General features: G+C 41.2%; 1 protein-coding gene across 1 annotated transcript; it reads right to left on the reverse strand.

Annotated features, from left to right (window-relative positions):
• Nucleotides 1-447: 447 nt before the first annotated feature.
• On the reverse strand, nt 448-27,340 carry uhrf1bp1 (UHRF1 binding protein 1). Its single transcript, XM_012865904.3, has 21 exons — nt 27,116-27,340; nt 22,575-22,737; nt 21,122-21,160; nt 20,866-20,957; nt 20,596-20,785; nt 19,157-19,297; nt 18,886-19,056; nt 17,809-17,989; nt 17,520-17,606; nt 14,434-14,604; nt 14,005-14,150; nt 12,915-13,056; nt 11,157-11,350; nt 9,851-11,055; nt 7,978-8,150; nt 7,756-7,895; nt 5,744-5,894; nt 4,629-4,897; nt 4,337-4,445; nt 4,080-4,171; nt 448-2,232 (listed from the first exon to the last, which is right to left on the reverse strand). The coding sequence occupies exons 1-21, from the start codon at nt 27,157-27,159 to the stop codon at nt 2,116-2,118; spliced, it is 4,017 nt and encodes a 1,338-aa protein (XP_012721358.2). The 5' UTR covers nt 27,160-27,340; the 3' UTR covers nt 448-2,115.
• Between the last annotated feature and the right edge of the window lie 491 nt (nt 27,341-27,831).

Raw genomic sequence — 27,831 nt, forward strand, 5'->3', positions numbered from 1 at the left:
GCGCTATATAAATAAAAGTGAATCGAACTGAACAATCCACCACTGGCTAAGACTGTTGCTTTCCTTGTGCTAAGCAACTCCTGACCTATAAAACAACTTCAGATGCTTCCGACCTGAGCGGAGGAGATAGAGGACCGGGCTGTTACTTAGTGAATTTAAAGTGCTCTGTTCAGATTAAAGTAAATCTGGCATTTCGATTAGAAGTCAAGGTCCCACAGAAAGAGTGGAGAGGGGACAGAATCCAAACTGCTTGAGCGTGATGTTACCATAGTCAGCCATGAAGTCAGTCTATTGGGTTTTACCAGACCCAAAGCCAGAGCAGCTGTCCACCAGGACATTTTGGAGCAAATTGCCGTCCTCTCTGCCGACATTCATTCAAGCATGAATTAGCACCGGAACATACTGGCTCTTAAATCAAGGAGGCTTGGCGTTCTGTATTAAGATATATTTTTTTAAATACATACCTGCCATTCTGCTCATTTTATTGCTCTCATGTGATAGTCTAAGTTTGACAATTTGGGATTTCATCAGTCATAAGCTATAACTAACAGAAAATGAATGCTTGAACTTTATCTCTCAATGTAATCAATCTATGCAATATATATAGCTTTCACTTTTTTAATTTGCTCAAATATGAGCTTTTTAATGGCATTCTAGTGTGCTGAGATGCAACTGTAGCTTCCAGTGTAACTTAGCTCAAGTATTTAAAATGAAAACTGCTGTGACAAGCCTCTGCCACCAGGGGGCTCCCACGTACCCACACAATGCTACAACAATGGGAGTCAAAAGATTTAAATAAGGTATTTTGCCAAAACAAAAAAACCCTGAATCAACAAGACATACCTTCATATGATTGTTTTTTTTTTTGTTCATATAACAAACAAGTGTTTTACATAAATCCATCAGTAATTTATGACATTTTCTTCAAGGAACTAGAAGATTGGCAACTGGCATCTGGGTCAAAAGAAAGACAATTCCAGTTATTTGATCAATCTTTCACATCATCCGTACCACATTGTTAAACATGAATTTCATTTAAAAAAAAAAAAATGAAAGAATGTAAAAAATAAATATAGTCAAGTAAAATAATACAAACACATTGTAAGTCGAACATGTCAGACCAACATAGCTCGCCAGCTTTGTGAGTCGTCTCCTGGCAAGCGACAAAGTCATGTTAAGGAGACCCCAGTCCTGTGCGTCTGTAATCGCAAACCTCTCCAGAGCAGATGATTAAACAGAGTGTAAGGCATGCCGTTCGCCCACAGAGGACCTCCATTCACAGTATAAAAGAAACGTCAAATACTACAAAATAAAATAACACTTGCTTCTGGAGAACGATGACAACTTGATGCGAGTGTGTACCTTTTCCACCTGGTGATCGGCCTATAAACGGTGGAAACCGAGGCGCTTTAAACCTCATGAAAGTAGTGGAAGTTTGCTTTATAAATAAAAAAAAAAGTGCATTATTTTCTCCACCTTTCACAAAACCGTTAAAACTCACACTTAAAAAAAATTAAACAAACTTTTTTTTTTGTACCAAAACAAAAGGTTAACTACAGTGATAAGTCGAGCACTAAAGCTCGATAAAAAAAAAAGTGCTACGTTTGCTCTTTATCGAAGTAGCACTGCTCACTAAGCATGCGGCGTGAGAGAAGTTAGTGATGAGCAGTTTGTCTGGCAGTGTCTGCGCAGCGTTTCCGTGACACACAATAACCCAGTGGAAAGATTTCAAGCTTTGATCATGTTGCATGCTTTTACGCTGAAATCACACAATGACTTCACAGTCCACCCTGATTCGTTTGAGGTAAAAACCAGAGTAAATCTGTTTAGCGCGTCATAAATGAGTATCTAAACTGGCAGATTAATAAAAACAACCATCCCGTACCTAAAAGTGAACTCAGACGGGAGGCAGTTTTATAGCCACAGCTACTGGGGGGGGTTGTTTGTGAGCTCATAGACTGTGTGAGCTGGTTGGAAGTGATACGAAGCTATGGTTCGGATCCACCTCCCGTTCTCCTGGATCTATCTTTAGAAATGATTTCAAAAGAGCGGCGCTACTCCCAACATTGAGGCTGACTCATCCCGCAGGTGATCAGAGGTCAGCGTCTAAGAGGATCAGAGTGTAAAGGTGGGGTCGTACTTCCTCACTTCCAGCAGGAGGCGCTCTCTCTCGCTGAGGGCCTGTGTGAGGGCGGCCTGAGCATCACAGAGCTGGGTCTCCAGTGTTTCTCTCTGCAGAGACAAGCATTTTTGTGCTGGTTAGTGACAGTTGATGTTGAGACTTGAAGCTGCACCATATGAGGACTAAAACCTGAGTCCTTATCAGCCCAGGTGTTATAACCAGGTCATAAAACCATTAGACGGTACCATATCGGCACGTGAACGTCTTTAAATGTCGTCAGGTTAGGATTTTATGTAGCAGACCAACACAAAGCAGTGCATATTTGTGCAAGTGGAAGGATAAAATGATACTTGGTTTCGTAACATTTTCAATCAATACTGGCTTTGCACAAATAGCAAAAACAGCTCAAGCTGAGTCTGAGCATCATTTTTACTGCAACTGTATTTTTGGACTAAAAGGCACACTTAAAATCCCTAAATTTTCTCAAACATTGATGGTGCGCCTTATATATGATTACCGTTGTGCATACTGACTGATTTTATGTGGTATAATGCATTCAAGTACGACTTTGGTTGACAACGAAGCCGCTCTGCTCAATGGATATTCAGAGCATTACGGTACAGGACCCCTGAGCTGTCCACAAGACTGCCTGACTGTAATGTCTAAACTAGAAGTGCATTCATGTAAGACAGCCTGCGCCTGGAGTACGCGCTAGCAACAATAAGTTAATTCAATATAAAAGTTACGTTTATTTTGGCCTTATGTTAGAAACAGGACAGTGTAGTCCAGCTACTCTGTCCTCCCAACAGAGACGGATAGCTCTCTCTCTCAGGAGAGAGCTGTGTACTGAAGGGGAGGAATATTTAACACGCTTTATAATCCGGTACGCTTTATGGTCTGAAAAACACTGTAACCAGATTTGGGTGTGGCGTGTGACCGGGCCAATATAACATGCTACCACTGTCATGTTTTCATTATGTGGATGTTGTGCTCAGGGTGATGCCCAGTGTTAGTTTTCAGCTACAGATAGTGTTTTGCATTTAGGCCAAAAAGTTGAATATTGGTTTAATTTGACCAGAAAAGCTCCTTCCACATTTACTGTGCCCCCTTACACAACAGACATTTTGTTTTCTTTCAACTATGGCTTTCTTCTGATGCTTGATTGATGAAATCAATATTCAATAATTTGGGGTAATACGTACAAAAGTAATCTAGATTCACTTATCAAACTTCAGAAAAAAGCCTTACGAATCATTCATAATGTTGGATTTAGAGATCATACTAATGCACTTTTCCTAAAATCTCACATAATGAAAATCGAAGACTTAATCAAATTTAAAACTCTTGCTGTAGTGTACAAAGCAAGCCGTGATCTACTTCCTGGCAATATACAAAAAATGTTCAGCAGTAGAGAAGAGAATTATAATTTGAGAGGAGACTTTGTGTTGAGAAGATGTGGCGTTCACACCACACTTAAAAGTCTGAGGCTCAGCCAAGCAGGAGTTGTGTTAGATATAGAAATAAAAAGGAGTACAACGCTATGACAATTTAAAAGCAGGTATAAATATGTCATCTTTAAAAAATATGCATGTAAACCAAACATTTAAAATGTGATACTTTGTAACATTTTCAATAAAGTACTACTAGATATATTCTTCTGTACAATTGCTTTCAAAATAAGACACTGTATTCATTTAACTGTGCTTTGATTTGTAATGCCTCCTTTTATCAAAAGACTGCATATGTTACATGACATGAATATTGTAATTTGGGGTAAGTTCTTATAAGTTCCTGAACTTCTACCTACTCCTTTTGAGCACTACTAAAATGTCTTAACATCTAAATGTAAATCTTACTTGTATTTTTGCTCAAAGAAATTGAAAAAATTAAAAAAACGAAAAAATAAAAACACCTTTTCCACATTTTCTTCTAGTAAACCATTGACAGTTTTTCTTACCTCCCTTTGCGGCTGGACAGAGTCTGAGCCGTTAAACGTGTCAAAGCCAGCAGCAGGAACATCTGATGAGGGTTTACTGTTTGCACCTTCAGCTGAAATAGGAAAAAAGATAAACCACTTTCTCTACGCGTCTTTCAGTGCAGGTGCGACTACAGATGCAGGTTGGATGTTCTCAATGCTTTTCAGGTTAATTGTTGTTTTTTTTTATTTGGGCGTCCTAACATCTTAAATACCATTTTAGATGCTGCTTTCCTCACCTCTGATTCTCATGATGCCATCGTCGCTTCGCTGGAGCAGCATCTGATCTATAATGAATCTGGCAGGGACGGGCTGAGGAGCAGTGGGGTAGATCCTGGGTCCGTCGTCCTAAAAGAAAAGACAGCCGAGTCGGCCAATATTTTATCTCTGTGTGCTCCTCTCTCATTTAACTATGGAAATTTTAAGAAAACAAAGCCGCTAAATATATTATAGTTGTCGATTATGACTTTTTTAAGCAACAATAATTCATGCTTTGGAAGTGATGAGCGCTTCAGAAAGTTGCCGACCTACCTTTAAAGTTACAGTGACGTTGGACAGGTGTAACCTTACTGGCTGGCCGTCTACACTGAACTCATCTTCCAGGAAAGGGCCGATGCTGGTGACCGTTGAGGCTAACAACTCTGCCTGGCAGTCCTGAAGTCTCACATCCAGAAACCCCAGAGACTCATCATTCTGAGCAGAGCGCTGAGCTGCGGACGGACCCGTTTCCGCCCGCAAGGAGAGCGCCGGAGAGTTCCTGCAGCCGCGCCTGTCTGGCCTCTGCGCCGCGTCGCCCGCAGCTGCAGAAAAACGAGGCCGAAGATACACTTTAAAGGACGCGCGAGCTGTTTCTGCAGGAAAACATTAGCAACGTGAATCAAGATTCACCGCATCATGTTTACTTCAACGCTGCATGAGACGATCATTTATTGGTAAGAGTAAAAAATATTGAAATAGAGAAAAATTCTGATTAGCTTTTCGTTTTTTTTTTACTTAAGTCTGTCTACAGCTCAAAGCAAGGTACTTTTTGTCTATGAAAAAAGGCACTAAATTTACTCTGAAGCATAAAATAATGAAACACCTTCTTCTTCGTCAATAAATGTAATAAATTACACTCAATCTCTTAAGACAAACTATTCTTTTTTTTATATAAAATGTTGACAAAAGGGGCAATTACAAAAACTCACAGCAGAAGAAGGAGGTTCACTGCAAAAACAGAATTAAAAATAAGTACAATTTTCTTTAAATGAGTGTATTTGTCCTTGATTTGAGCAGGTAAATACGATGATTTGCCAATGGAATGAGATTTTTCCACTTAATAATAGGAACAATTCCTCTCCATCATCTTATTTCAAGTGCAGGATGTCTAATTATCTTATTTTAGGAGCAAAGATACTCATTCCATTGACAGATAATCTTATCTACAGGCTCAAATCAAGGATAAATACACTAACTTTAAGAATATTTTACTTGTTTTTAGATCCGCTTTTGCAGTGTTGATCTTCATTGTTGTTTCAAGTTTCCAGTTTTTATTTTTACAGGTTTAGAAATAAAGGTTTCAGGAAGCAGGTAACAGTTTTTTTTTTTGCATTTAAATGAAACGTTTCAGACATTCAGTCTAATTATCTAAGGATAATTCAGGTTACCTTGCACGAGACCAGCCAGAATGTCTGATTGTCTGACGTTGCCCATCTGCACAGGGGTCAGATTCTGCGCTTGGACGGCAACAATCTGGTCTTCTCCCTGAACCTCCACGGTACAAGCTGTCCCGCTCAGGATCAGGAGCAACACTGAAGACTGTAATTCAGCTCATTAGAAGTCACATCAACGCCCTTTAAAAGTTCTACATTATCATTTTGATTCACTTTGAAGCACAGTTGTAGTGGAAACTTTACATATGGATATGATAAATGTTTTTTTTAAATGTTTTGTCTGAACTGTCCTCTTTCCAGGACACAATGACACAATTTAAAAGCAGCTGCTGGGTGAACAAGTCAGATTTGCTTTTGGGGATTTTCTCTATTTTGCACAAGGTCAAAATTCTTTATAAAGGCTCAAATACACTAATACTGCTTAAAGCATTTGTTCGCTTATCCAGACCATAGAATTTGTGTGTTGCCATCATTTCCAGGGCGCAAGTGTATGAGATCCAGCTCCTAGGTACGTTTCTTCTCTAAAAACTTGTGAAAGAATGAGTCGCTATCAGGAGCTCAGTGGATTCCAGGGCGATACTGAGCTAACATGCCACTTGTGCAAGAAGTCCAGCTATTAGTTTTCCTCGCACTTAAATGTTCCACAGTCACCTGTTAGAGGTATCATAACACAGTTTGTAGCTATGGACTATACACTCTGCATTTCCCATAGCTACAAACCTCCAGCGACCTTTAGATTAGCTCAATAGTGCTTAGCGAACTTCATGGAAGACGTTTCCATGGCAGAATAGATGTATCCAAGCATCCCATATAGCAGGGGTCACAAACATGGTGCCCCGCATTCAAAGACATAAAACATGAAAAATATGTTTATTTTGCAGAAAGTTAAGGTGAACTCTGACTCTTCTAGTTTAAAAGGTCAGTACTGGTAGCCCTTCGTATGACAACAACAATGAAGCAGCTCTTGGTTTCAAAAAGATTGGTGATCCCTGACATAGAGCAACGCAACGTGTTGGATCAAGTGGTGTAAAACGTGCCGCCCATGGACTCTAGGGCAGTGGAGATGTTTTTTTGAGTGACAAATCATCTCTCTTAGTCTGGTAATCCAGGTTTGGTGGTTGCCTGCCAACCTTGTGTCATATATTCAATTAAATTTAATTTATATAGCGCCAATTCATGAAACATGTCATCTCAAGGCACTTTCCAAAGTCAAATTCAATCAGATTATACAGAATGGTCAAAAAAGTTTCCTATCCAAGGAAACCCCAGTAGTCTTGACAAGCAGCATTCACTCTTCCTGAAGAAGCGTAGAGCCACAGGAACAATCGTCTGCATTGTCCACGGCTTTGCAGCAATCCCTCATACTGAGCAAGCATGAAGCGACAGTGGAAAGAAAAACTCCCCTTTAACGGGAAGGAAAAACCTCCAGCAGAACCCGGGCTCAGTATGAACGGTTATCAGCCCCTAATATGGAGTTCGGTGTGGAGGACATTGTGGCGTGGGTCTTTTTCTCAAGAGTTGGGCTTCACCACGTAGGTCCAGTTAAAGGACGTCCTAATAAACAACTTGAAAAAATTATGGGAACATTTTGAGGATGGGCCCTTCCTGTTCCAACCAGCGCATAAAACAAGATCGGCAAAGACCTGGATGAGCAAGTTTGGGGTGGAAGAAATTGACCAGCCTGCACAACAAAGTCCTGACCCGAACCCGACAGAACACCTTAGGGATAATTTGGAGAATTTGGAGACTGGAACCAAGCCTTTATGTCCAAAATCCGGGTCTGACCTCACAAACATGGTAGAGAAAGACGAAAAGCCAATAATTCCTGTTAACACACTACTAAACTTGTGGAAAACCTTCTTAGAAAAGATACAAAAGGCTGAGTCAGAAAACCCTGTGGATTAAAAATGGGATGTATTCCAATTCATATGTGTGAGTGAAGGCAGGCAAGGAAAACTTTTTTTTTGTAACAACTAACCCGTTTCCAGGTGCTAACAGTAACTCACCATGTCCTGAGCTACATCCTCGGTGCTTTGAGAGAGCGAGCTGCTGAGGTCAGCTGACGAGCCTCCCTCTGTCCCTGGAGCTGGACTCCCACGGCTGTCTCCGGGTGTGTTGTTCGGCCGCAACGACTCCAAACCTGATTCTGGACACATAATACAGACGTAAACTACATGCCGCATGTTACTCAGAGACAATATTTAGGAAGCTTGGCAGGACTTAAACACCTGAGTCTATGAGAACAACAAAGTTGTCGCTAAAATCACTGTCAACGGACAGATTTTCATCGGGGAGGCTGCCGTCCAAGATGGCGCTATCGAAGGATTGCTGGGAGTGCGAATGCTTCAAGGACTGGTGTCGCAGAGACGGGGAGGACTCTTCCGATCGCGGATTCTGTTCCCTGAGAACACACATAAAAAACTCATTACTGCACCGCCAAAAACAGCAGCGGTTGCACAATATGCAGTGCTGTTTCTGCAATACAACCTGAAACCTTTTATTGGATTTACTCTCTTTATCTGTTTTGGTTACATACCTCTCAATACCATCCAGTGAAACTAATTGCCTTTAAAAGTCCCCTATTTATCAAAATAACTGAAAGAAATTAATCTTAATATAATTACAGCTGTTCTGTGAAGGCCTCAGAGACTTGTAAGACAACAAAACGCATCATAAAGATTAAGGAACATAACATATGCAGACATCTAATTCTACACTTTTAACAATTAAGAGCCCTGTTAGCCCAAAACTGGCTAGAATAGCGCGACTGCAAACCTCCTACGACACGGCTAAGCACTTAAAGAGACAGAGAGTGTTAAGCAGCAGGATTACGCCATCCCTATGTTTAAACACTGTGATGGCAGCATCATTCTTCGGGGATTTGGACATCAAGGCTTGATGTCCAAATCAATTAAAAGCTGTTCTCTTGAATAATATTCTGATTATTAAAAACATTAAAAGTTCTTGTTTTAAATAGTCCTTGTTTATAAACATCTTTATCTACAGGCCATTTTTGTTGCATGTGGTTAATGATGAGAAAAGTCAAAATCAAATCACAATTTTGGTTGAAATATATCGTAGGCAGAACGCAATCATTTCTGCTCCCAGTTGAAACGCAGCGGGTCTTTTAGCACCTAATCTACACAAAGATGAAACAGATTGATTTGTTGTTTGTATATGTTTAAAAAGACATGATAAATTGAATTGAAAAAAAAAAAATCACATTAAATCACAATCGCAATATAAAAAAAAAATATTGCAATTAGATTATTTTCCAAAATCGTTAAGCCCTACTATGCAATTGAGAATCCAAGAATCCTCTCCATCTAATCTGACTGAACTTCAACATATTTGAAAGCGAAATCGCCAAAAAGCAGGTAGACACATGACCTAAAATAGGTAAAGCAGTAATTTTAGCAAAAATGAGTTCCACAAAATACCGACTCAGAAAGGCTAAATTTTTTTTTTAAAGAATTAGATTTGTAAAACAAATTTGAAAACAATAAATCCTGTCTCCTCTGCTTCATAATTATGCACAACTTTGTGTTGATCTATCACAAAGATTTAAACTTTGTGGTTATAACTACTCGTGAATTATTTAAGGCACGGGTGTCAAACTAATTTCTATATTGGGCCAATTTGGCATCATGACATCATTAAAAAGGGCCGGTTTCACCCGTATAGATGACTCTTTTGATTTAATTATTTCATTTCAGTTCACATAAAAATGTAAAAAAATAAATAATCACAGTAATATAGAATTAGCACCCATAAGTCCATTAGAACAGTTTATCTGCAAAAAAAAAGTTGATATCGGAGTGAGTTAAACTTTAAACTCATCATTCTGCATCACTTTTTCTCTTTTTGGACATTTTTGGTTTGTTTGGATGCGTTGTGGAAAAACTGACATCTAGTGGCAGGATGCTGTTACTACACAGGTAAAATAAACATTTGCAACAGGAGGCACAGTTTCAGCCACTTTATACAATTTAAAAGGATACATGCCTCCATTTTATGACATGATATGCTTTTTTTGGCTCTTAAGGGCCGAATAAAGACACTGTAGCTTTCCCAGCTGCAGCCCAGCAGGAGAGAACTCACCTGGCCTGTGCACTGAACAGTTTACTCATGCCGGAGCCGCGGCTCAGCATGCTGAAGGCATCCTTTGTTATTGAGAACGCCCCTTTGGTCAGATCCAGCGAGGCACTGATGGCATCTTTGGTGGCGTCCTTGGTGACGCTGATTGCACTCGACAGTTCTCCCTCCAGGCTAAAGGTAGACGACTCGCGGGAGATAACCGGGGAGGGTCCGGGTGAGAGGGGAGGCGAGAGACCGGGGGTTTCCTCCTTCGCAGTCGATCCGTTCTCCTCCTCCTCCTCCTCTACAGCCTCGTAGGCCTGCTCCACCACCCCATCTTGATCATCCTGGTCAAACGCGTCCGCAGCAGCCGTGTCGATGGAAGAGACGCCGTTTTCCAAACCGCCGTCCTCCGGGACGCCGTCGACGGAGCGGCGAGTCGGGGAGAGGTCCGAGTCGGTCATGCTGGGGCTGTCTGTTTCTGGAGTCTGGGGAACCTCTTCGTCTGGTGCGGCTGAGGCCGGGGGCAACAGCAGACCCAGTTCCACCGAGTCCACCAGAAGAGCCAGGCAAACCGTGGGCGGGCTCGTCTTCTGGCCGCGGGTTTGTTGCTCGCCCTGTAGGTCGCGGCCCATCTCCGCCCCCAGCCGCACCATGGCGTCCTTCATCCTCAGCAGGGCAACGTACTGGTAGTGATTGAGCCACATCTTTAGCGGGGTGATGGTGTGGGCCAGGAAGTGGACAGAAGCGAGAGAGGAGTCGTCCTGCTGAGGCGCCTCCTCCGAGGAAGTTTGTCGGTCGCTTTCAAAGGCAGAAGGCCGGCACATCCACACGGACACGGCAAACGGCTCAATGAACGGCTGCGTTTTCCCTTTGGGGAACCGACGCGCTCCGTCGAAGCCCAGCGCTACACGGGACAGACTGAGGGACCAGACGTCCCGGGACCGCGGCTGCTTCCTCTCCAGAGGCTGCGGCTCGGTTTCCCGAGAGTGGCGAAGGAAAGCGGGAGGGACGGGGTCGAAGGCGCTCGGCTCTCTGGGGTAAGAACCGGGTGGCGTCGGCCGGAAGAACGCGCAGCTGGTGAACTTTGCCCACACGGCGCCGAGGTCGGCGGCGGAGCCGTGAGGGCAGAGTCGAGTGTTGCTCAGGACCATTTGGGGGACGGTGACAGAAAGTGACTGCGGGCGTTCAGGATGGTCCAGAATTGAGGAATCCAGAGGGATAATCAGCTATGAAAGGAAGCAAAACATTCAGAACCGTAAGATTTTTTTATGTAGTTCAAAATAGGTCAAGTCAGCGAGGGAAACCCAATAAGAGTCAGGTGTCTTACCTTAAGCTGAGCTGCGTCCATGCGGATGTCTACGTGCTCTTCTGTCTTTTTGCTATCTTGCAAATGGTAAAAGGCTTTGACCTGGTCCAGGGTCTGCAGAAGACCCCTGGAGAACAGGTTGATCCACAGCAGGCTGGCTGCGTCCACGCACAGCTGGAGGCTGTTTAACTGGACATACAGATTTGAAGTGGGCACTACGAGATAAAACAAAAGAAAAAGATGCAACACTCAACGAATAAAAGAATACAACGGAAGGCAAAGGTTTACACAACCCTGGTGAAATGTCAGGATTTTATTACCTAAAAGTGAACCATGGATAATAAAAAAAAAAGCCAAGCAACATTTTTAAACTTTTTTCAGCTTATCCAGAGAAAAGGCAGCGATAACTCTTTGACAATTTCAGTCACGCCGACAAAAAAAAATCCCCGTTTCTTCAGAGGAAAATAAACCCAGATCATGATGCTCCTACCACTTGGTTTCCCTTCGTGTTAGCTGTTGTTTTAGTGCCAAACATTAAGAGCCCTAAAAGACAAATAAAGTTTAAAATCAAACCTAAAATAGATCGGAAACCAGCGTAGTGAAAATAAAATAAGAGTCATGAGTTCCCATCTGAGTTAAAAGGAGAGCCGCTGCGTTCTGAACAAGTTGGAGGCGTCTAAGGGATGACTGGAGTCGATAAAAGCGGTTTCTCAAGCCTTTTTTGGTTTAAACGAGGCTTGACTTTAGTCACAATGCGTGGATGATTATTGCTAGACCAAACTACAGAGGTGATATGTTTATCACATCTAAAAACCTTTATATTCTAAGATTATAATTTAAGATTTCCAAAAACTGAATGGAGTAAATTATCTTTTATTATTCAAATTCCCCTATTAGCTTTAAGTGAAATTTCACCACTGGGTGGGATACTGAGCACTGTCTGTGGACCAAAACAAGACGTGTGACAAGCCACAGCACTTCTGCTTTCCAATTGCTTGCCACCTGGAAACATGAGGCCAATGTTAAGCCTCATTCTGTCTACTTATCTGACAACTACTTTGCCAAAGACTGTTTTTTATTTTGGTTTTTTTTGGGGAGGGGGTGGTAATAATGGGTCCTGATGGTCTTCAGGTGAACGTTTAAATCCACTGGATGCACCATTTTGCTCCTATGCTACGCTCTGGCGGTGGCATTTTATGGGCACGATTCAAATATGGACGCATTTAAAATAATAAACTATTGATTATTGCTCCTTTAAGTGACTTAAATATACCTGTGAACATAAGTTGTCTTCCCTCATACCTACATACTCATCTTTAACACCTTTTACCAGTGAGCTTCATACCGTAGTAATCATGGAATTTAACCAATTCATGAAGAACCCTGTTTTTTCCAGCTAAACCTTGTTTAAATATACATTTCTTTATGAACAAGTGTTGGATAATGTACCAAAACATTTAATCATGATTGCTTAAGAATACAATAAGCCAGTTTCAGCAGACATTGTTGCAAAAAGAAAATGACAAAAGTCACACTCTGGCCATTATACAACAGGGGTGGAACTGCATGATCTCCAGGATCTGGAGAATATCAGAAGAGGTGGCAAGCATCCTGAGGTGATGATTTAGCCCAAAAAAAAAATCATTTTTGGACAAAAAAATTAATAAAATGACAATGGGGCACAAATTATTTTGCAGCCGATTACACAAAAATAAGTTAAACAGGAATTCTCATCTGTGAATCCAACCAAAGGTAATGAGGTGAGGAGCATACAGGTACCTGGTAAATTAGAGTTGTCAGGGAAGTAATACTCTGTAAACTGCAGATGAACTGCTGGTACGTTATCTGGCAAACCCAGAGCTTTCCGGTTGCAGGATATTAAAGAACGAGTCTTCTTGTTGTGGCGGCCCCTTGTAGACACCTAAGAGAATGGAGATGAGGTCAGTGACTGAAATGTCACTAAAACGGGATTTGCTTGCTCACTGATCTGCACCAGAGAGCCGAAAACGCGGTGAACAAAAGCAGAAGACAGCATTTAAACGCCGCAGTGAGAAGGGGCGAAGAGTTCCTGTTAGAAACAACAAAGGTGGAAACCAGGCATACAGAGTTTCCCCGTGGGTATCTCTTGCTTTTTTTTTTTTTTCAGATGGGGAACCAAAAGTTTCTTGCAGCTTAAATTATCTCTGGGATTCCCACTCGTGATGAAAGTTGCAATGGATTCACAACTGAAAATGTAGAAGCAGCCAGACCGCTTCATTTATCGTGGCTGTCAGGGTTTTTTTTTTTTTTTTTTTTTTTTTTTTTTTTTTAATCAGATACAGGTGCCACAGCAACCAAATGTTCTTTTTTTTTTTTTTTTTACCGAGTCACATACTTGTGATCCAGTTAATATTAAAGGAAATGAGAACAGTTACCATGCTGTCATTTAAGCTCCTCTATTGTGAAACAAGTGTTTCCACTGAATTGCAAAATTCACAAGAAAGACAGTGTGCTGCTGCTCTAAAAGGAGTTTTGCTCCCCGAGTGAATCCCTGTCAGCATAAAGCCTTGAAGGCTGCTGATTGGGCAAGACTGGCATTCTGCAAATGGTGAGCAGACCGCTGCTGGGAAACAGACTGAAGAGGCAATGATGAGCAGAATTGTTCCTTTCCAGAAAAAAAAAAATGCTATTTTTGACGCATTTTACTGAAATTAAATGAAAAAAAAAAAAGTTTGTTACAGGAATCAAACTTTCTCAAATCTTATTTTGGACATTTATTAAGTCGTTTTATGACGCTGGTATCGGCATCAGTCTGTGTCCAACTGGTTGACTCCATCTACTGAGATTTCTGCCTCCGTTTAGAAAGCCTGGATAAACGATAAGCGCTTGCCTGGTGAATGTCCACATCGTCCATCCTGATCACCACGCAGCTGGATCGCAGCCTCTTCAGGATCGAATTTAAAGAAGCCGTAATTGAGTTCCTGCCGGCTGCCTGCTCTTTGTCCGACGGGGTCATCTTGGGGCTAGTCTGTCCATCTAAAGTTTGGAAATGGGAAGAACATCATTTGCTAGTATTTGTGAATATAGATGCAGCATAAAGAGCTCAACGGTTGTTGTTTTTTTAACTATAACTATAAAAGACAGCTGATTTTCATATGAAATCATGTAAAATAGTCAGTAAAACAGCTCCTGAATGAGATGCTTCATAAAAAAAAAAAAAAAAAAACGATTGCGACTTATCGAATCCTCTTAGCCACTTCAACTTTGCCCTTATCAGACATAAAAAGAAAATATATTTGGGATCATTTTAAAGTCATACCCTTGGCAGTCTTTGCAGGGGAACCCTTGGCGGGATGGGGCCCCTCGGCATGAGGCCCTGGGAACCCACAGGCCTCGGCTCTTCTCTGGTATTCCTGCAGCAGCTTCCCCGCCCACTGGGCCTGCGCCTCCATGGCTCCACTGTAGCGTTCCCAGTGTCGGCACCCGTCAGCTGAGCGGGAGCAACAGCCACAAGCAGACGTGACTCAGCCACCGTTTGAAACGCTAACTCTCTAACCTGGACAGACAGCTGCGCCTGCTTGGAAACAACCATCCTGAGGAGGTCGGATAAAAACAGCGGTACACCCCCGACAGGCCGGCATTTCGTCACAGGCTTTGGCGTTAATGTTTGAACATTCTTTTGTAGGAAGAGGTAACGGTGGGTTAAAGGACTGATGTCTCAGCAGGATCTGGAAAAACTAATCCATGCGTTTATTTTTAGTAGAATTGATTACTGCAACGGTGTTTTCACAGGTCTGCCTAAAAAGTGGACCAGACAGCTGCAGCTGATCCAGAACGCTGCTGCCCGCGTCCTCACTAAGACCAAGAAAGTAGAGCACATCACCCCAGTTCTAAAGTCCTTACACTGGCTCCCTGTATCTCAGAGAATAGACTTTAAAATACTTATGTTAGTCTATAAATCCCTAAATGGCTTAGCACCTAAATACATCACAGACTTATTATCAGCGTATAAACCCTCCAGACCACTCAGGTCTTCTGGCTCCAGCCTACTCTGCATACCTAGAACCAGAACTAAACAAGGAGAAGCAGCATTTAGTTCCTATGCTCCACTTATCTGGAACAAACTTCCAGAAAACTGTAAAAGTGCGGAAAGCCTGAGTTCTTTTAAATCAAGATTAAAAACACATCTGTTTAAAATTGCCTTTGACTGTTCTAGTTAAACTGTTTTATTGTTTTTAATGTTCTTTTTTTGTTACTACATTCTATCCCTACTTGCTTTTATTGTATTTTCTATCTACATTTTATTATTTTGCTATATCTTAATCATGTAAAGCACTTTGTATTGTCTTGTACTGAATTGTGCTATATAAATAAATTTGCCTTGCCTTGCCTTGAAGTCCGTTATTTGGAGGTGCTTAGATCTCGCTGCTGTAAAACAAAACAGCTTGCTTTACACTCGCTATGAAGTGTTTTGTGCCGATACGCTGTTTGATTTTCACCCAAGAAATACTCTTTACTCTTGGCCTGCAAACTGTGAATTTTTTTCAAATTTGTTAAAAATGATCTGCAAACTTGAGCTGCGCTAAATGTTTTAGGCTTTCTCAATAAAGGCCATCCACACAGGTCTAACTTGTTCAGTCATTTTCTGCTTCGGCTGTATTAAATAGCAACATTTATCCGTCTGAAAAAGGCGAAGCTGGGTTTGAAGTTCCTTCGACGCGGTCAACAAGTTGTCTCCAGAATGTTTCAGACCAGAAATTCGTTTTGATAAATGGCGCAGACAGTTGCCGCTGACTCGCAGCGCTAGGCGGCTCCTAAACGTGCACTTTTCAAACACGAAGGATCTAAAGTTTCTTTCAAATATTTTGATGCATTTTTGTCATGTTACAACCCAAACCTGCATTGCAAAAAAGGGACTCAAAACAAGTAAAATTTTCTTGAAATTAGTATATTTTTACTTCATTTGGGCAGCTAAATAAGACTATTTGCCAATGGAATGAGTATTTTTACCCATAAAATAAGATAATTAGATATCCTGCACTTGAAATAAGATGATGGAGATGAATTGTTCTTATTTTAAGTGCAAAAATCTTATTGCATTGGCAAATAGTCTTATTTAGCCGCTCAAATCAAGGAAAAATAAACAAATTTCAAGAAAATTTTACTTACTTTGAGTTCCCTTTTTGCACTGTGTTACCTTTATTTGGAACTTCATGTTAGACACCAACCCAAATTAATGCAGAGTTATAAAATGTAAGGGAAAGGCTACATGGTTGGACAAATAAAGTCTGAAGTGTGCCGTGTATTTAAATTAAGCCTCAATCAACCTGCTGCTGCAATTACAGCTGCTAGTCTTTTAAAAAGGTATGTCTTTACAACCTTCGCACACAGGGAGGCTAAAATCATCGCCCGTTCTTTGGAAAAAGAAGGCTCAAGCTCAGTCAGACTGGACGAAGAACATCTGTGAAGAGTAAAACCTGAATTCTGATCTACTCCAGAGCTCCATTTAACTGTAGCTCTGGCTGAACGGTTGTTGTCCTGCTGGAAGACGGACCTCTGTCCCAGTCTCAGGTCTTTAGCAGCCGCCAAGATTGCTTAGGATTTAGCTCCATTTGTGTTATCACCTCTGATCAAGTTCTCTATCTCTGCTGACGAAAAGCAAGAGGTTTCACCCACAGGGTGGGGGAAGATGCATTTAGGGGGATGTGCTAGCCGTGTGTTAGCTTTGCACTTCACACGGCGTGTTGCAGACAAAAGGTTCAACCGAGGTCTTTCGCTTTCATCTGCAAAGGTAAAATTACGGGTAAGTAATTCAGCAAATGAGTGACTTATAAAGCCAAACTTTATTTAGGGGTAAAAACGGGCTGAACATTTACTGTTTGCAGGCCATAGATCTTTTTTTTTAAATAAAGAACGTTCCCAATCAAGTAGGTGTTTGCAATGTGATAAAATGTGAAAAGGTTCAAGAGGTATGAATACTTTCCAAGGGATCGCAGGTGGTTTTTAAACCCTGTTTTTCTCTACCACAGAGTGATTTGTAATGTTATAAATAGTGAAAAAGCATAATATGTTTCTCTGTGTGTATAAACGCAGCTGCTCTCGGTTCTGGGACCCGACAACGGCCACATTGTGGTTTTTGTCCTTACACAACCCTTAAAAATGAAAGTCAGCAATTTCTTTTTTGCTTTGACTGTCGCTATTATAACTTCAACTCAACCTAATTAGACTGGAAGGCAGCTCTACTGTTTATCGCAGCAAATATTCCACTGAGGATTATAACACCGGGCACACTTTCCAATGCCAGGAGTCTGCCTGAATAGTGATTCTCCAAACAGCCGATGTTGACTGTCACACGGCCTGAGGGCTAAAACAAAGTCCAGAAAAAGAACCAGTCCTTCCACTCACCAGGTCTATGAATGGGATAGTAGTCAAAGCCCAGCTTCCTAAACGTGAGCTGCATGGCACCCTGCAGGCCCGGTGGGGGAGGCTCGTCTGTGCAGTACAACATGAGAGTGGTTTGAAGCCAGCTTGACAGAAATTACCCACCAAATAATGAACAAACTGCAATATTTTAGGAAATTAAATCAAACACAAACCATGTTTTCTGGATTAATACACCAGCAGAAAAACAGGCAAATTGGAAGACAGAACAGCCTGCTAAGATACAGCGTGTGCTTATTTACTGCCATCTGACCTTCGTCCATTGAAGAACTGTCATTGCATATGTGTAAGTCCAAGCGTGATATGAAGGTGTGGTAGGATGACTCCTTGACATCATAGAGATCAAAGTATTGACTTAAGTTGTTGGGGGTGCTTGAGGAGGAAGGTGGGGGTTCTGTCCAGAGGTTGTGGATAACAGGGGATGGAGGAGCAGTCTAGACCAACAGAAACAGCACATAGAAAAGTTACCTCCAGAATTTGTCAGAAGAAAAGAAATGTTGTAAAAAAGAAGAAAATAAAAAGTAGTTTAAATTAGTAATGTGCTTAAGTTCTTTAAGTTCATATTTAAACCATTCAGCTGGTGAATATAAAGTAGATCAGCAATGCTTTGGTCTGAATTCATCGTTAATTCATCCCCACATTCCCCCCTTTTTGCCGTTTTGGTGCGTGTCCCTTTAAATCTAAAGGAGGCACTTCCCCCCCACCCCCCTCCAGGTCGCAGAGCGTTCCACTCCACCCAGTTCGGCCATTTTTGTAGTATGCCGGGGTCAGTGTAACGAACAACCGAAAATTTTGATTTATCCACTTGTAGTTTTGGCATCCTTCAGTTTGGACTACAAAATCGCTCAGAGAAATAAAAATGGCAGATTCGCAAAAGTGGTAAGCAGCAAATGCTGTGATGTTATTGTTTAAAAAAAATGTAACAGAAAACAGAGAAAACTGAACGGCTAAAATAATATGACCCAAAAAGAATATAAAGATTTTATGCAGCACTTGGATGGACTACTTTCAAATGTTCTGCATTCCTAGACACTCCAAGTACACAACTAAATGTATTTAAGGGCTAAAAAGTTAATTTTGCATGATATATCCCCTTTAAGACAAAGTTTTGATCAGTAGTTTGGGTTCCAGTAAATTACCGACAAACATTTGTTAAAATGTCTCAGCGTTCGTCTTCTTGTTAGGGAGAACTCTTAACAGATTGCCATGTACCTTTAATAATTCCTGATGTTTTTATGCAACATAACACAATTTGCCGTATTTTGAGGACTAAGATTTGGGACTCAAAACTGACAAACAGTAAGTATGAACCAAAATAGGTAAAAAAAACCTGTAAGGACTCAGCGGTCATGCTCTTTCTCTGCTGCGCTGACTTCTCCATGGCTTCGCTCAGAGATTTGGCGTAATGGATGATGGCTTTGAGCTGAGAGTCTGTCAGCACCCACAACAGGTCGTCCAGAATGAAAAGCAGCTTGGATGCCAGCACGTTACAGTCCTTAATCTGGAAACACAAATCAAGTCAAACACTTTTGACAAAGCGATGGGTTTACATTTAAAATCACTGTCTATGACAGGTAAGTGCATGGACAATAAAGCCCTACTCTGCGTTTCAGAGCGATGCGAATGCGCCCCTGGTTGGTGATGAGACGTAATGGGGTACTGCCGAGGTCCTGGTCATCACTCTCCATGGCGTCGGCCTCGATTCGTAGCGTTTGCCAGTTGATTTCTTTAAAAGTCAACACCTGAAACAATAATTCTAATCAAACCTTCACATTATAATCAGGTTAGCAAAGCATCGGCACGTTTTCTATCGCTTGTTTGAATGTGCAGTCATTGGGAAGTAGGCGACTGTGTTGTCCACAGCACAAACAATGTAAGAAATGAATATTGCTGTACGGTACAGCTGGTTAATTGTGCTGGAATTGGGATGTAAATTTGAAGCTTTGTCTTGTTCAAAATCGAAAATATGTCAGCTAGTTTAAAAACTACACTGCAAAAACGGAACCGATTTGATTCCCATTCTCAAGATTTAGAATTTTATCTTTTCGATTAAATCCGATCCCAAATTGTATTGCTGGTATTTTTATTTTTTTTGCTGTTACCTGAATCTCATGACTGTGTAGTTATGCAACACATTTTTACTGGTATCATATTAATATTCAACAGCAAAATTAACAAAGTATTGGTAGTTCATGGCAGCTGTAAGGACCAAACCCTCTCCCTGAATGTTGAGACTATTGTTGTCACAAACATGCTGAGGGGCAGAATACCCAATCAGATCCAGGCTAGAAAACGGGACGCCAGAGACTGCTGCCATTTGGACACGAACCTGGTGCATTATTAAAAATCTGACATTAAAAATTTACATCCCGGGGTGGAGTGAGAGCCAGAAATGCCGGCTCACACGTTTAAGCTCACAGTGGAGAGTGCATTTTTTTTTTCTTTTTAAATCGATCTTCGGTTGTATGAATCGATCTTTAGGAATATGAGAATCGATTCTGAATTGGAAAATCTATTTTTTGAACACTGTGAAAACCAAACTTGATTGTTTCCCATTGTACAGGGATTCTTTAAAACATCATCTCAGATTCAGAAAGCATTTAATCTATTTGTGAGAACACAAAAGGGAGCATTTTTAATGCCTTTAAGCAACCCTTGATTGTGGGTAAAAAGCATTATTGACAAGTTAAACCAAGACAGAATTTTTCTACAATGAATAGAGTCTTTAACATACTGTTTACGATTTGTGAAAACAAAATGAACAACACTAAAAGGACTCTTAGTTTTCTCAGAACTATTGCTGCTAACTTATTTTTTTCCAAGAACCCCACTGTGGACAGGAAAGGCGGGACTCAAATCCATAAAAGTGGTTTACAAGGCTTCACTGAGACGTTGTTCATCCTGAAAAAGGCCCGGCAGCTAATAAAAATCATGTGACTGCAGGTTTAATAAGAACATGCGGCTGCAGCGACAGAGCTGTGGTCGGCGGCTCCAGGCCCGTCTGTGTAGACGGCAAAGAACCTGCAGCGCAGTACTCTACCTCTCCTCTCTTGGGATCAGTGACGCGGGTGTAGCGGAGGTCACTGCGCTGCCACTTGGGGTTGAGGCTGTTGCCCTGCAGCTGCCACAGCTCGAAGGAGGCGTGGAAGGCACGGGCCTGCACCTTGATGGTGATCGAATTGATCCTGACAGACATGCCCTCTACCACTTTCTCAGCAAAGCCGTATTCGCTGAAAATACATTGGACAGCGTGTAAAACAGCTCAGTTCTCATCCTCTGAGAGTATAGCTCAGGATATTTGGTAGCTCACCTCTGTCCCGCTGTTATAGCGATGGGAGAGGGGCCGTTGGGTGGACGAGGCTCTTCACACGTCCTCATCTCAACCTCCACTTTATCCAGGAACTGCAAAACACATTGAGACGAGACACAATTTAATTGTTTTATTCTACTTATTTTTTATTTATTTATTTATTTTAAACATGCTGTTATTACATAAAAATAGGTTAGTTTTAAATAAATGTCCAAAAGGCAGCCTAACTCCAAATAAGGATAATCATCACCCTTACCAGGCAGATTGGGCTCGTTTTCAACTTTGTCCATTGTATCTGAAAAGACAACAGAGGGTCACTCAGAAGCCCGTCACACAGTGATGAGCACCACTGGACACAAAGGCTTAGTGAGCAGAAAGCGCCCACAGCCGAGAAAGTACAAAAGGCTCCAAACGTTGTTTTTTTTTTTACGCTCCAATAAAAATAACATTATCCATCAGGAATGTGGAGATGCATAATGATCCAGCTTCTCTCATCCCACACAATTTCCGGGTTCCTCTGCGATTCAGGCCTGCCAATTAAATTTTGGATACAATTTTTTTTTTCTAAAGAGACTTGACACTAAATGAAGAAATAAAAAATATTTTTGACATTTAAGCACTGACTTCTGTCTGATACTTACTAAACTCAAAATAAAGTGCATGAAAAGCAAATAAATTGTTCTATATGAGTATAGGGAGAAGTTTGTTAGTAGTTCTTTGCTTAAATGTAATTAAACATTAAAATGACCTGCCAATCACCCGCATGCAACTCCAAGCAGATTTGAACCCGGGACCTTCTTGCTTCAAGGACACAGCTTCACTGTGCAGCTCTACCATAAATATGAATGAATTATAAAACAAAACGTATTCTAATATATTTTTTATACAGTCTTTGCAACAACTAATCAAGGTCTTTCAGAACTACTTCTTAGTTAGATATTAGTCATCTTCATCATGTTGGAGATGTAATAAAATTTAATAAAACTGTAAAAGCAAAATATGACTTCAGATGATGAGCACTGAATCGCAAAAGTAATGATAAAATAGGAATAAACTGAAATGAATATAAACATTTTTATGGCTGAAAACAACATGCTGTTGTCTAAAATAATATATATACATTCAGACTTGTAGAACATAAAAGTCAACTTGCATTACTGGCAACTCGGTGAAGTCTGTCTCTAGATTTTAGAAGGGTTCAGCTCGCAGTAGAAGACATAAATCATACGCAATGTAAAGAACATTATCGCAAATTTAGTAAACAGTGGTAAATGTTTGTGTCTTACTTTAAAACTAGATTTTAGGTCATCTTTGGGTGCAGTGGGTCTCGACAGGCAGGATTATTGAAATTGTTTGGGAACAAAAAGCAGTCAGCCTGTCAGCTCTGCATCTCAGAATCCCGGTAGCCCCTGGCCTTTAGTCTTCCTCTGAATCACGGATGGCCAGTCCATTACCAGCAACCACTCCACGTCTGACGGATCAGAACAGTCAAAGCAGAGCCGCTGGCGGTTTTTATCATTGTGAATTTGCCTCCGCTCATTTCCTCTACAAGAGCAGAGTCCAATAAATAAATAAATAAATTAAAAAAAAACAGAGATGTGCACCACCAGTGGAGAAAGTGACTGTTTTCACTTTGAAAATGAACTGAGACGGAGTAAGCAAGTGACCCACGTGGCCGACCAGGTCGAATGAGTCGACAGAGGACTCACCCTGATGGCGGCCTTGTTGCAGTAGACCCGCGTGACGGCCAGCCAGGTCGGCAGGTCGAGCATGTTCTGAAGGACCTCTTCATCTAGCTCCAGGTTGGACAGGTGCCCTTCCCCTCTCAGCGTGCTCAGGTTGATCTTGTCTGGGGACAGGTTCTTCGTGAACCTTTGAGGGGGGGTGGGGGAAACAAAAGAAAAAAATGCAAGTCAAAAATGTGGCTTGTATTGGGAAGCTGCCAAGTCCTTTCGAAGTTAAATTGGATAGATGGATAAACTCTTTAGGTGTGAATAGAATACACATAATTTATAGCCCCTCAGTGGGGAAATTCAGGTGTCACAGCAGCAGAGACGAAATGTATAACATAAGAAAAAGATATTGTAGTTATTAGTTATTTATAAAAAGCAGTGTGCATCTGAGTAAGGTGGTTTTGGAATAAAAAAATATAAAAATGTGTATTTATGCATAAAGAAACACCAACAGATTATTTATAAGAATAAAAAAAACAAGGATGTAAACACTCAAGTTTATTGGGAGCAAAGACGGTTATAAAGCCTAGAAGCTGCTGGAAAGAAGGATCTGCGATAACGCTCCTTAGTGCACCTAAGATTGTCTCTGAAGGAGCTCTCCAGTTCTGCAACAGACTCATGCACGGGTTGAGACACTAACTGATGTTATTTTTGCTTCTGTCTTTGTCCTTCTGTTTCCCCACCACATGCACAGGGTAGAGGGGGCATCCTAGGACAGAGCTGGTCCCCCTGATTAGCTTATCTAACTACTTCCTTGCAGCCATAGATAAGCTGCTGTTGAAGCTATCCACCCCACAGAGGATGACTGATGCCACCATAGCACTCCACAAATCCTCAGCCTCCTCAGCAGGTAGGGTCTGCTCTGACCCGTCCTGTAAAGGCCATCAGTGTTGTGGCTCCAGTCCAGTTTGCTGTTCATGTCACCACCGGGGTTCTTCTAGGAGTTCCCTGGATGTCAGCGTGGCGCGCCGATAAGGGGAGCCTCAGGAATCACACCGGGGGTACCAGCCACATGGGCGGAAAGGAGCAAAAGAGCCAAGTTGTTTTTCTGGGTGCTTCAGTTTCACATACAGCGAAATGTTTGGTAAAAAGAAATAAATGTGCTCAAATTGTCACGATTTTATCACATTACAAATGTGAACTGTAACGTAGTTCATTGTGATTTTTTGTGATGGAGCAACACAAAGTAGCACAGAACCATGGAAGAAAAGGGTATAAGTTTTTCTGTTTTTTTGGTAATTGTTTTTTTTTTTGACTAGGAAAACTGAAACGTATATATTGTGCATTTTGCTCTTTTATTCTGATGCCTCTAAATAAATCCCTGTGCAACAATCTTAAGATAAACACAGCTGCTGTTTGAAGGCCTCAGAAGTTGTGGTAGAGAACACCTGTGAAAAGAAAGCATGAAGGAGACCAATAAACACCGCAGAACTTTTATGGTCTATATGCAAAACACTTGGTGCTTCCTTTAACGCATCTTAAAGCAAAATCCTTTTAGAACTTAGAAAAGATTTGCGACTGGAGCAGAGCTCCCCCTTCCAGCAGGGCAACTATGTGAAAGTTGCTTATCAGATGCAAGCTCAGAAAGTCAGCAAACATTTCAGTCTCTAGATGTGCAAAGCTGATAGGCACCCCAAAGTCTTGCAGGTCTCATTGCAGAAAAATGTGATTTTACAAAGTGTTGACTCAGTCGGGCTGAATAAATACGCACACAACACTTCTCAGATTTGATTTTTTTATAAAGCAATCCAAAAACCTACTAATTGTTTTGCTGCTACTTCACCAGTTTGCACCATTTTGACTTGGTTAATCACAGGGGTGTCCAACTTCAGTCCTCAAGGGGCCAATGTCCTGCAGGTTTTAGATGTGTTGCCTGCTTAAACACGGCTGAACCAGAGAAAGACCTAAAACATGCAGGTTACCTGCCCTTAAACACTTTGTACAGAACCAGTAATCACAGCGAAACCAAAGACAATACATCGACGTTGAGGCTGTAACACAACAAAACGCAGGATTGTGAAAAACACGACTACACAGAAACATCTGTGAAATTTCGGATATCGGTAAAAGGACATCAGGAGAGCCCTAAATGGAGGTATGATGTGTAACCTGTGATTTGTATAATATTTGAACAGCAAGACTCGTGTTTGGTCAGTTTTCTTGAGTGAACACAAAGCTCCTCGGCCTGACATAACACTACTCCAGATAATCTTACAGTGACTTAAAGCTGAAGTTTCCCTTCAGCGTGGCAATAAAACACCAGCCACTGTTAATGTAGAAGACATCTATTCCATACAAACCTAGTTTAATTCTTATGGCACTTTCCGAGGGACACTGATGTTTTATAAGCCCTAAATGTTGACATGAAATTACATAATGTGTATTTAAAAAAAAAAATTCTCCCACATTTTTGGTACAACATAAGCTTTTGTCTAAGCAGTCCGGTAGTATGCACCTTTTAGAACTCACATTAGATCAACGATAATAATGAGGCTATTATTTATCGACCCGTAAGAGATTAGTAAGGATTAATGAAAGCAAAGATTCAGGGCGTAAGAAGGGAAGGCGTGTTTGTATATACCGGTACTTGGGCAAAGAAGAGCAGCAGTTCAAATAAAGTCAGAGAACCAGCCCATGAAGAATTAACCAAATCAGCAGTATAATTGTTTTTAAATTACTAAATAAGTGACTAAAATAATGTACTTTTGTTAATTTTCGACTCACTAAACATTTACAGCAACACAGTCACCGGCTGAGATAAAGGTCTCTACCGTCAACATGAACTGCCTACAGACCAGAGTAGGCTAAACAGTGGAGTTATCATCTCATTTATCTATTATAATAAATGTTAAGAGTTAATTTTAAGTCCCAGAGCAAACGTCGCTCCACAACATAAGCGAACTAGTTATTCTGCCTTGCAACACTCATGTTCGTTATCCTTCACAGTGGAAAAACCTGCTTAGGTTTTACACAGACTGACTCAACAAGCAGTCAAACACAAAAGCCTTCGCTCTGCCTCGACTGTGGCCTTTTACCTGTCAAAATAAAATAAAAATTAAAGATAAAAAAACACAATAATGAACTAATTACCATCTGCAGCGCCAACCGTCTGGTAAAATCCACACAAGCTAGACCTTAAGGGGAGCGCCATCACACCACAATAAGACGATTTTCTCCTGTGAGTCGGCTTTAGATGCAGAACAAACGAAATGAAGTCAGGCGGAGAGAAAATCTGCTCCTGAACGCTACAGATTTAATTTGAAGCCCGCTCTCCTTGGACTAAAATGGCCTCCGTGTTTTAGCCGTTCCCTCCCTCACCCTCAGCTGATTTTATTTGACAGGTAATCAGCAGGCTACTGGACAAGAAGACAAAAAGCTGTTGGGCTTTTTCGTTCCTATGAATCAGGTGTGTTTGGGTCTTGTTTATCTTTTCTATTCCAAAATAACACACTTTTTTTTAAAGACAGATTCCAAGACTTATCAGTCCTTTTTAGAAAATCAAAAGTTTCACATTGGATTTATGGCACACATTTCAAAGGGTGAGCAGCAGGCATAGGATAAGAAAACAAAAGGATGGAGAAGTTTGACTTTTAGATTGTGGAGCAGAGAATGATGCACAAATATTTATTTTTCCCACATTCTTTATTCCTGCTCCTTCAGGATTATTAGTGTATATATAGTCCGTTTTCTTCATTCGGTGTGTACACTGTGCATGACAGAGCCAAAATCTCCTCCATTGAGCATGCAAGTAAGCAACACATCACTGCCCTCCCCACCCCGAACGCTCCTGCTGCCCCCTGAACTAGGGACGCCCTGGATAAAGAGCCATATCGCCCCCTTAAAAAGGGGCTCTGGCCTGTATGCGACAGCAGGGACACATCTAAACCTGCGGGAATTGTGAGCAATGGAGGACCGGGGTTGGGGAAAAGCTGCAATGGAGTACAGCCTGAAGAAAAAGACTTAAGGCCCAATCAGATTCAAGCTTATTTTGTAACAGGGGTTGCTGAATCAAAGTCTAAATCACTGCATAAACACACCTGTTTCTTTGGTATAAGTACAATTAAATCTGGCAAAAATGATCCACATAGTTGTCTTTAGACTTGCATGTACAGATTTTGAAACAAATTACTCTTAGGAAATTACTCTGCAGTATTATAACCAACAACTGAAGCGATATAGACTTACATATATATATATATATAGGGTTCGCAATTCAAACATAAAACATTACAAGTTAAAGCTGAGGAGAATGAACACAGGCATGGGGAAGTGCTGCCCTCCTGATGGTTGAGGCGTCTGCTGCGTGACCCCGTTAAGTCGCCCTACTGATCATTTTTACGCTGCTGTTGATTTAATGCGCGTTGCGATCTGCAAAGTAACCAGTGTAGCTACACGAAATGCGGTATCGTTTAATGTATTATCAGCACAGCAGCAGCGACGTTACAACCATCCATCACCCAGATTTGGGCTAACTGGCTAACAGGGGAGGTGGGGAAAAAAAACAGACAAACACTCACCTTGACAAATGTTTCAGAATCTGCTTTTTAATAATCCCCGCCATTTCTGATGCTGGTGCATATGAGGAACACCCTCGGTGGCTTGTCTAACAATACTAGCTGTCAGTTGCCTCCATATTGTGCGTGGCGATAACTGTGTGCATCCTGTTAGCAGCTGTTACCTCGTCGCTAAACGCCGGACAGCAGCTAAACCCTAAACCCCCAGTCTTACGCGCACGCGAGAACTCGCACGCGGAGCTCAAGATGAGAGAGGGAGAAAACACAACAACAAGCTACGTCACAGTGCTGCCACCTGGTGGATTTTCATTGTAGATACAATTGTCATTCACCAGCAACTCTGGAAGCTAGAAATAAAAACATCTGCATCGCATTAAGTTAGTTTCACCAAATAGGTAAATAACTTAAGTTATTCGGTTCTAACATATAAAATGTACACCCATTATACTCTGACTGATACATTTCAAATCTGTATTTCTGTTTCTAAATAAATCAGACGTGTTCCTGATTTGTTAGACTTTCAAAACACGTGTTCCTCCTATAAAATAATTTAATGTCTTTATGAGTGCTCCTGTAATGTATTCATTCGAAGGTACCTGGCTCGCTTAATGGACTAACTTTGTCTTCATAAACCTCATACTGTGTGGTGATATTATTATTATTATTATTATTATTATTATTATTATTATTATTATTATTATTAATAATAATAATAATAA

The sequence above is a fragment of the Fundulus heteroclitus genome, chromosome 1, assembly GCF_011125445.2.
Source record: "Fundulus heteroclitus isolate FHET01 chromosome 1, MU-UCD_Fhet_4.1, whole genome shotgun sequence".
NCBI classification, from domain to species: Eukaryota; Metazoa; Chordata; class Actinopteri; order Cyprinodontiformes; family Fundulidae; genus Fundulus; species Fundulus heteroclitus.

Excerpts from the sequence above, each read along its gene's own strand:
- uhrf1bp1 (XM_012865904.3), bottom strand. The coding sequence starts at position 27,159 with ATGGCGGGGATTATTAAAAAGCAGATTCTGAAACATTTGTCAAG. Across the intron at positions 17,607-17,808 it reads CAGTTCTTCAATGGACGAAG|ACGAGCCTCCCCCACCGGGC; the intron begins GTCAGATGGCAG and ends TGTACTGCACAG. Across the intron at positions 8,151-9,850 it reads CTGTTCAGTGCACAGGCCAG|GGAACAGAATCCGCGATCGG; the intron begins GTGAGTTCTCTC and ends GTGTGTTCTCAG.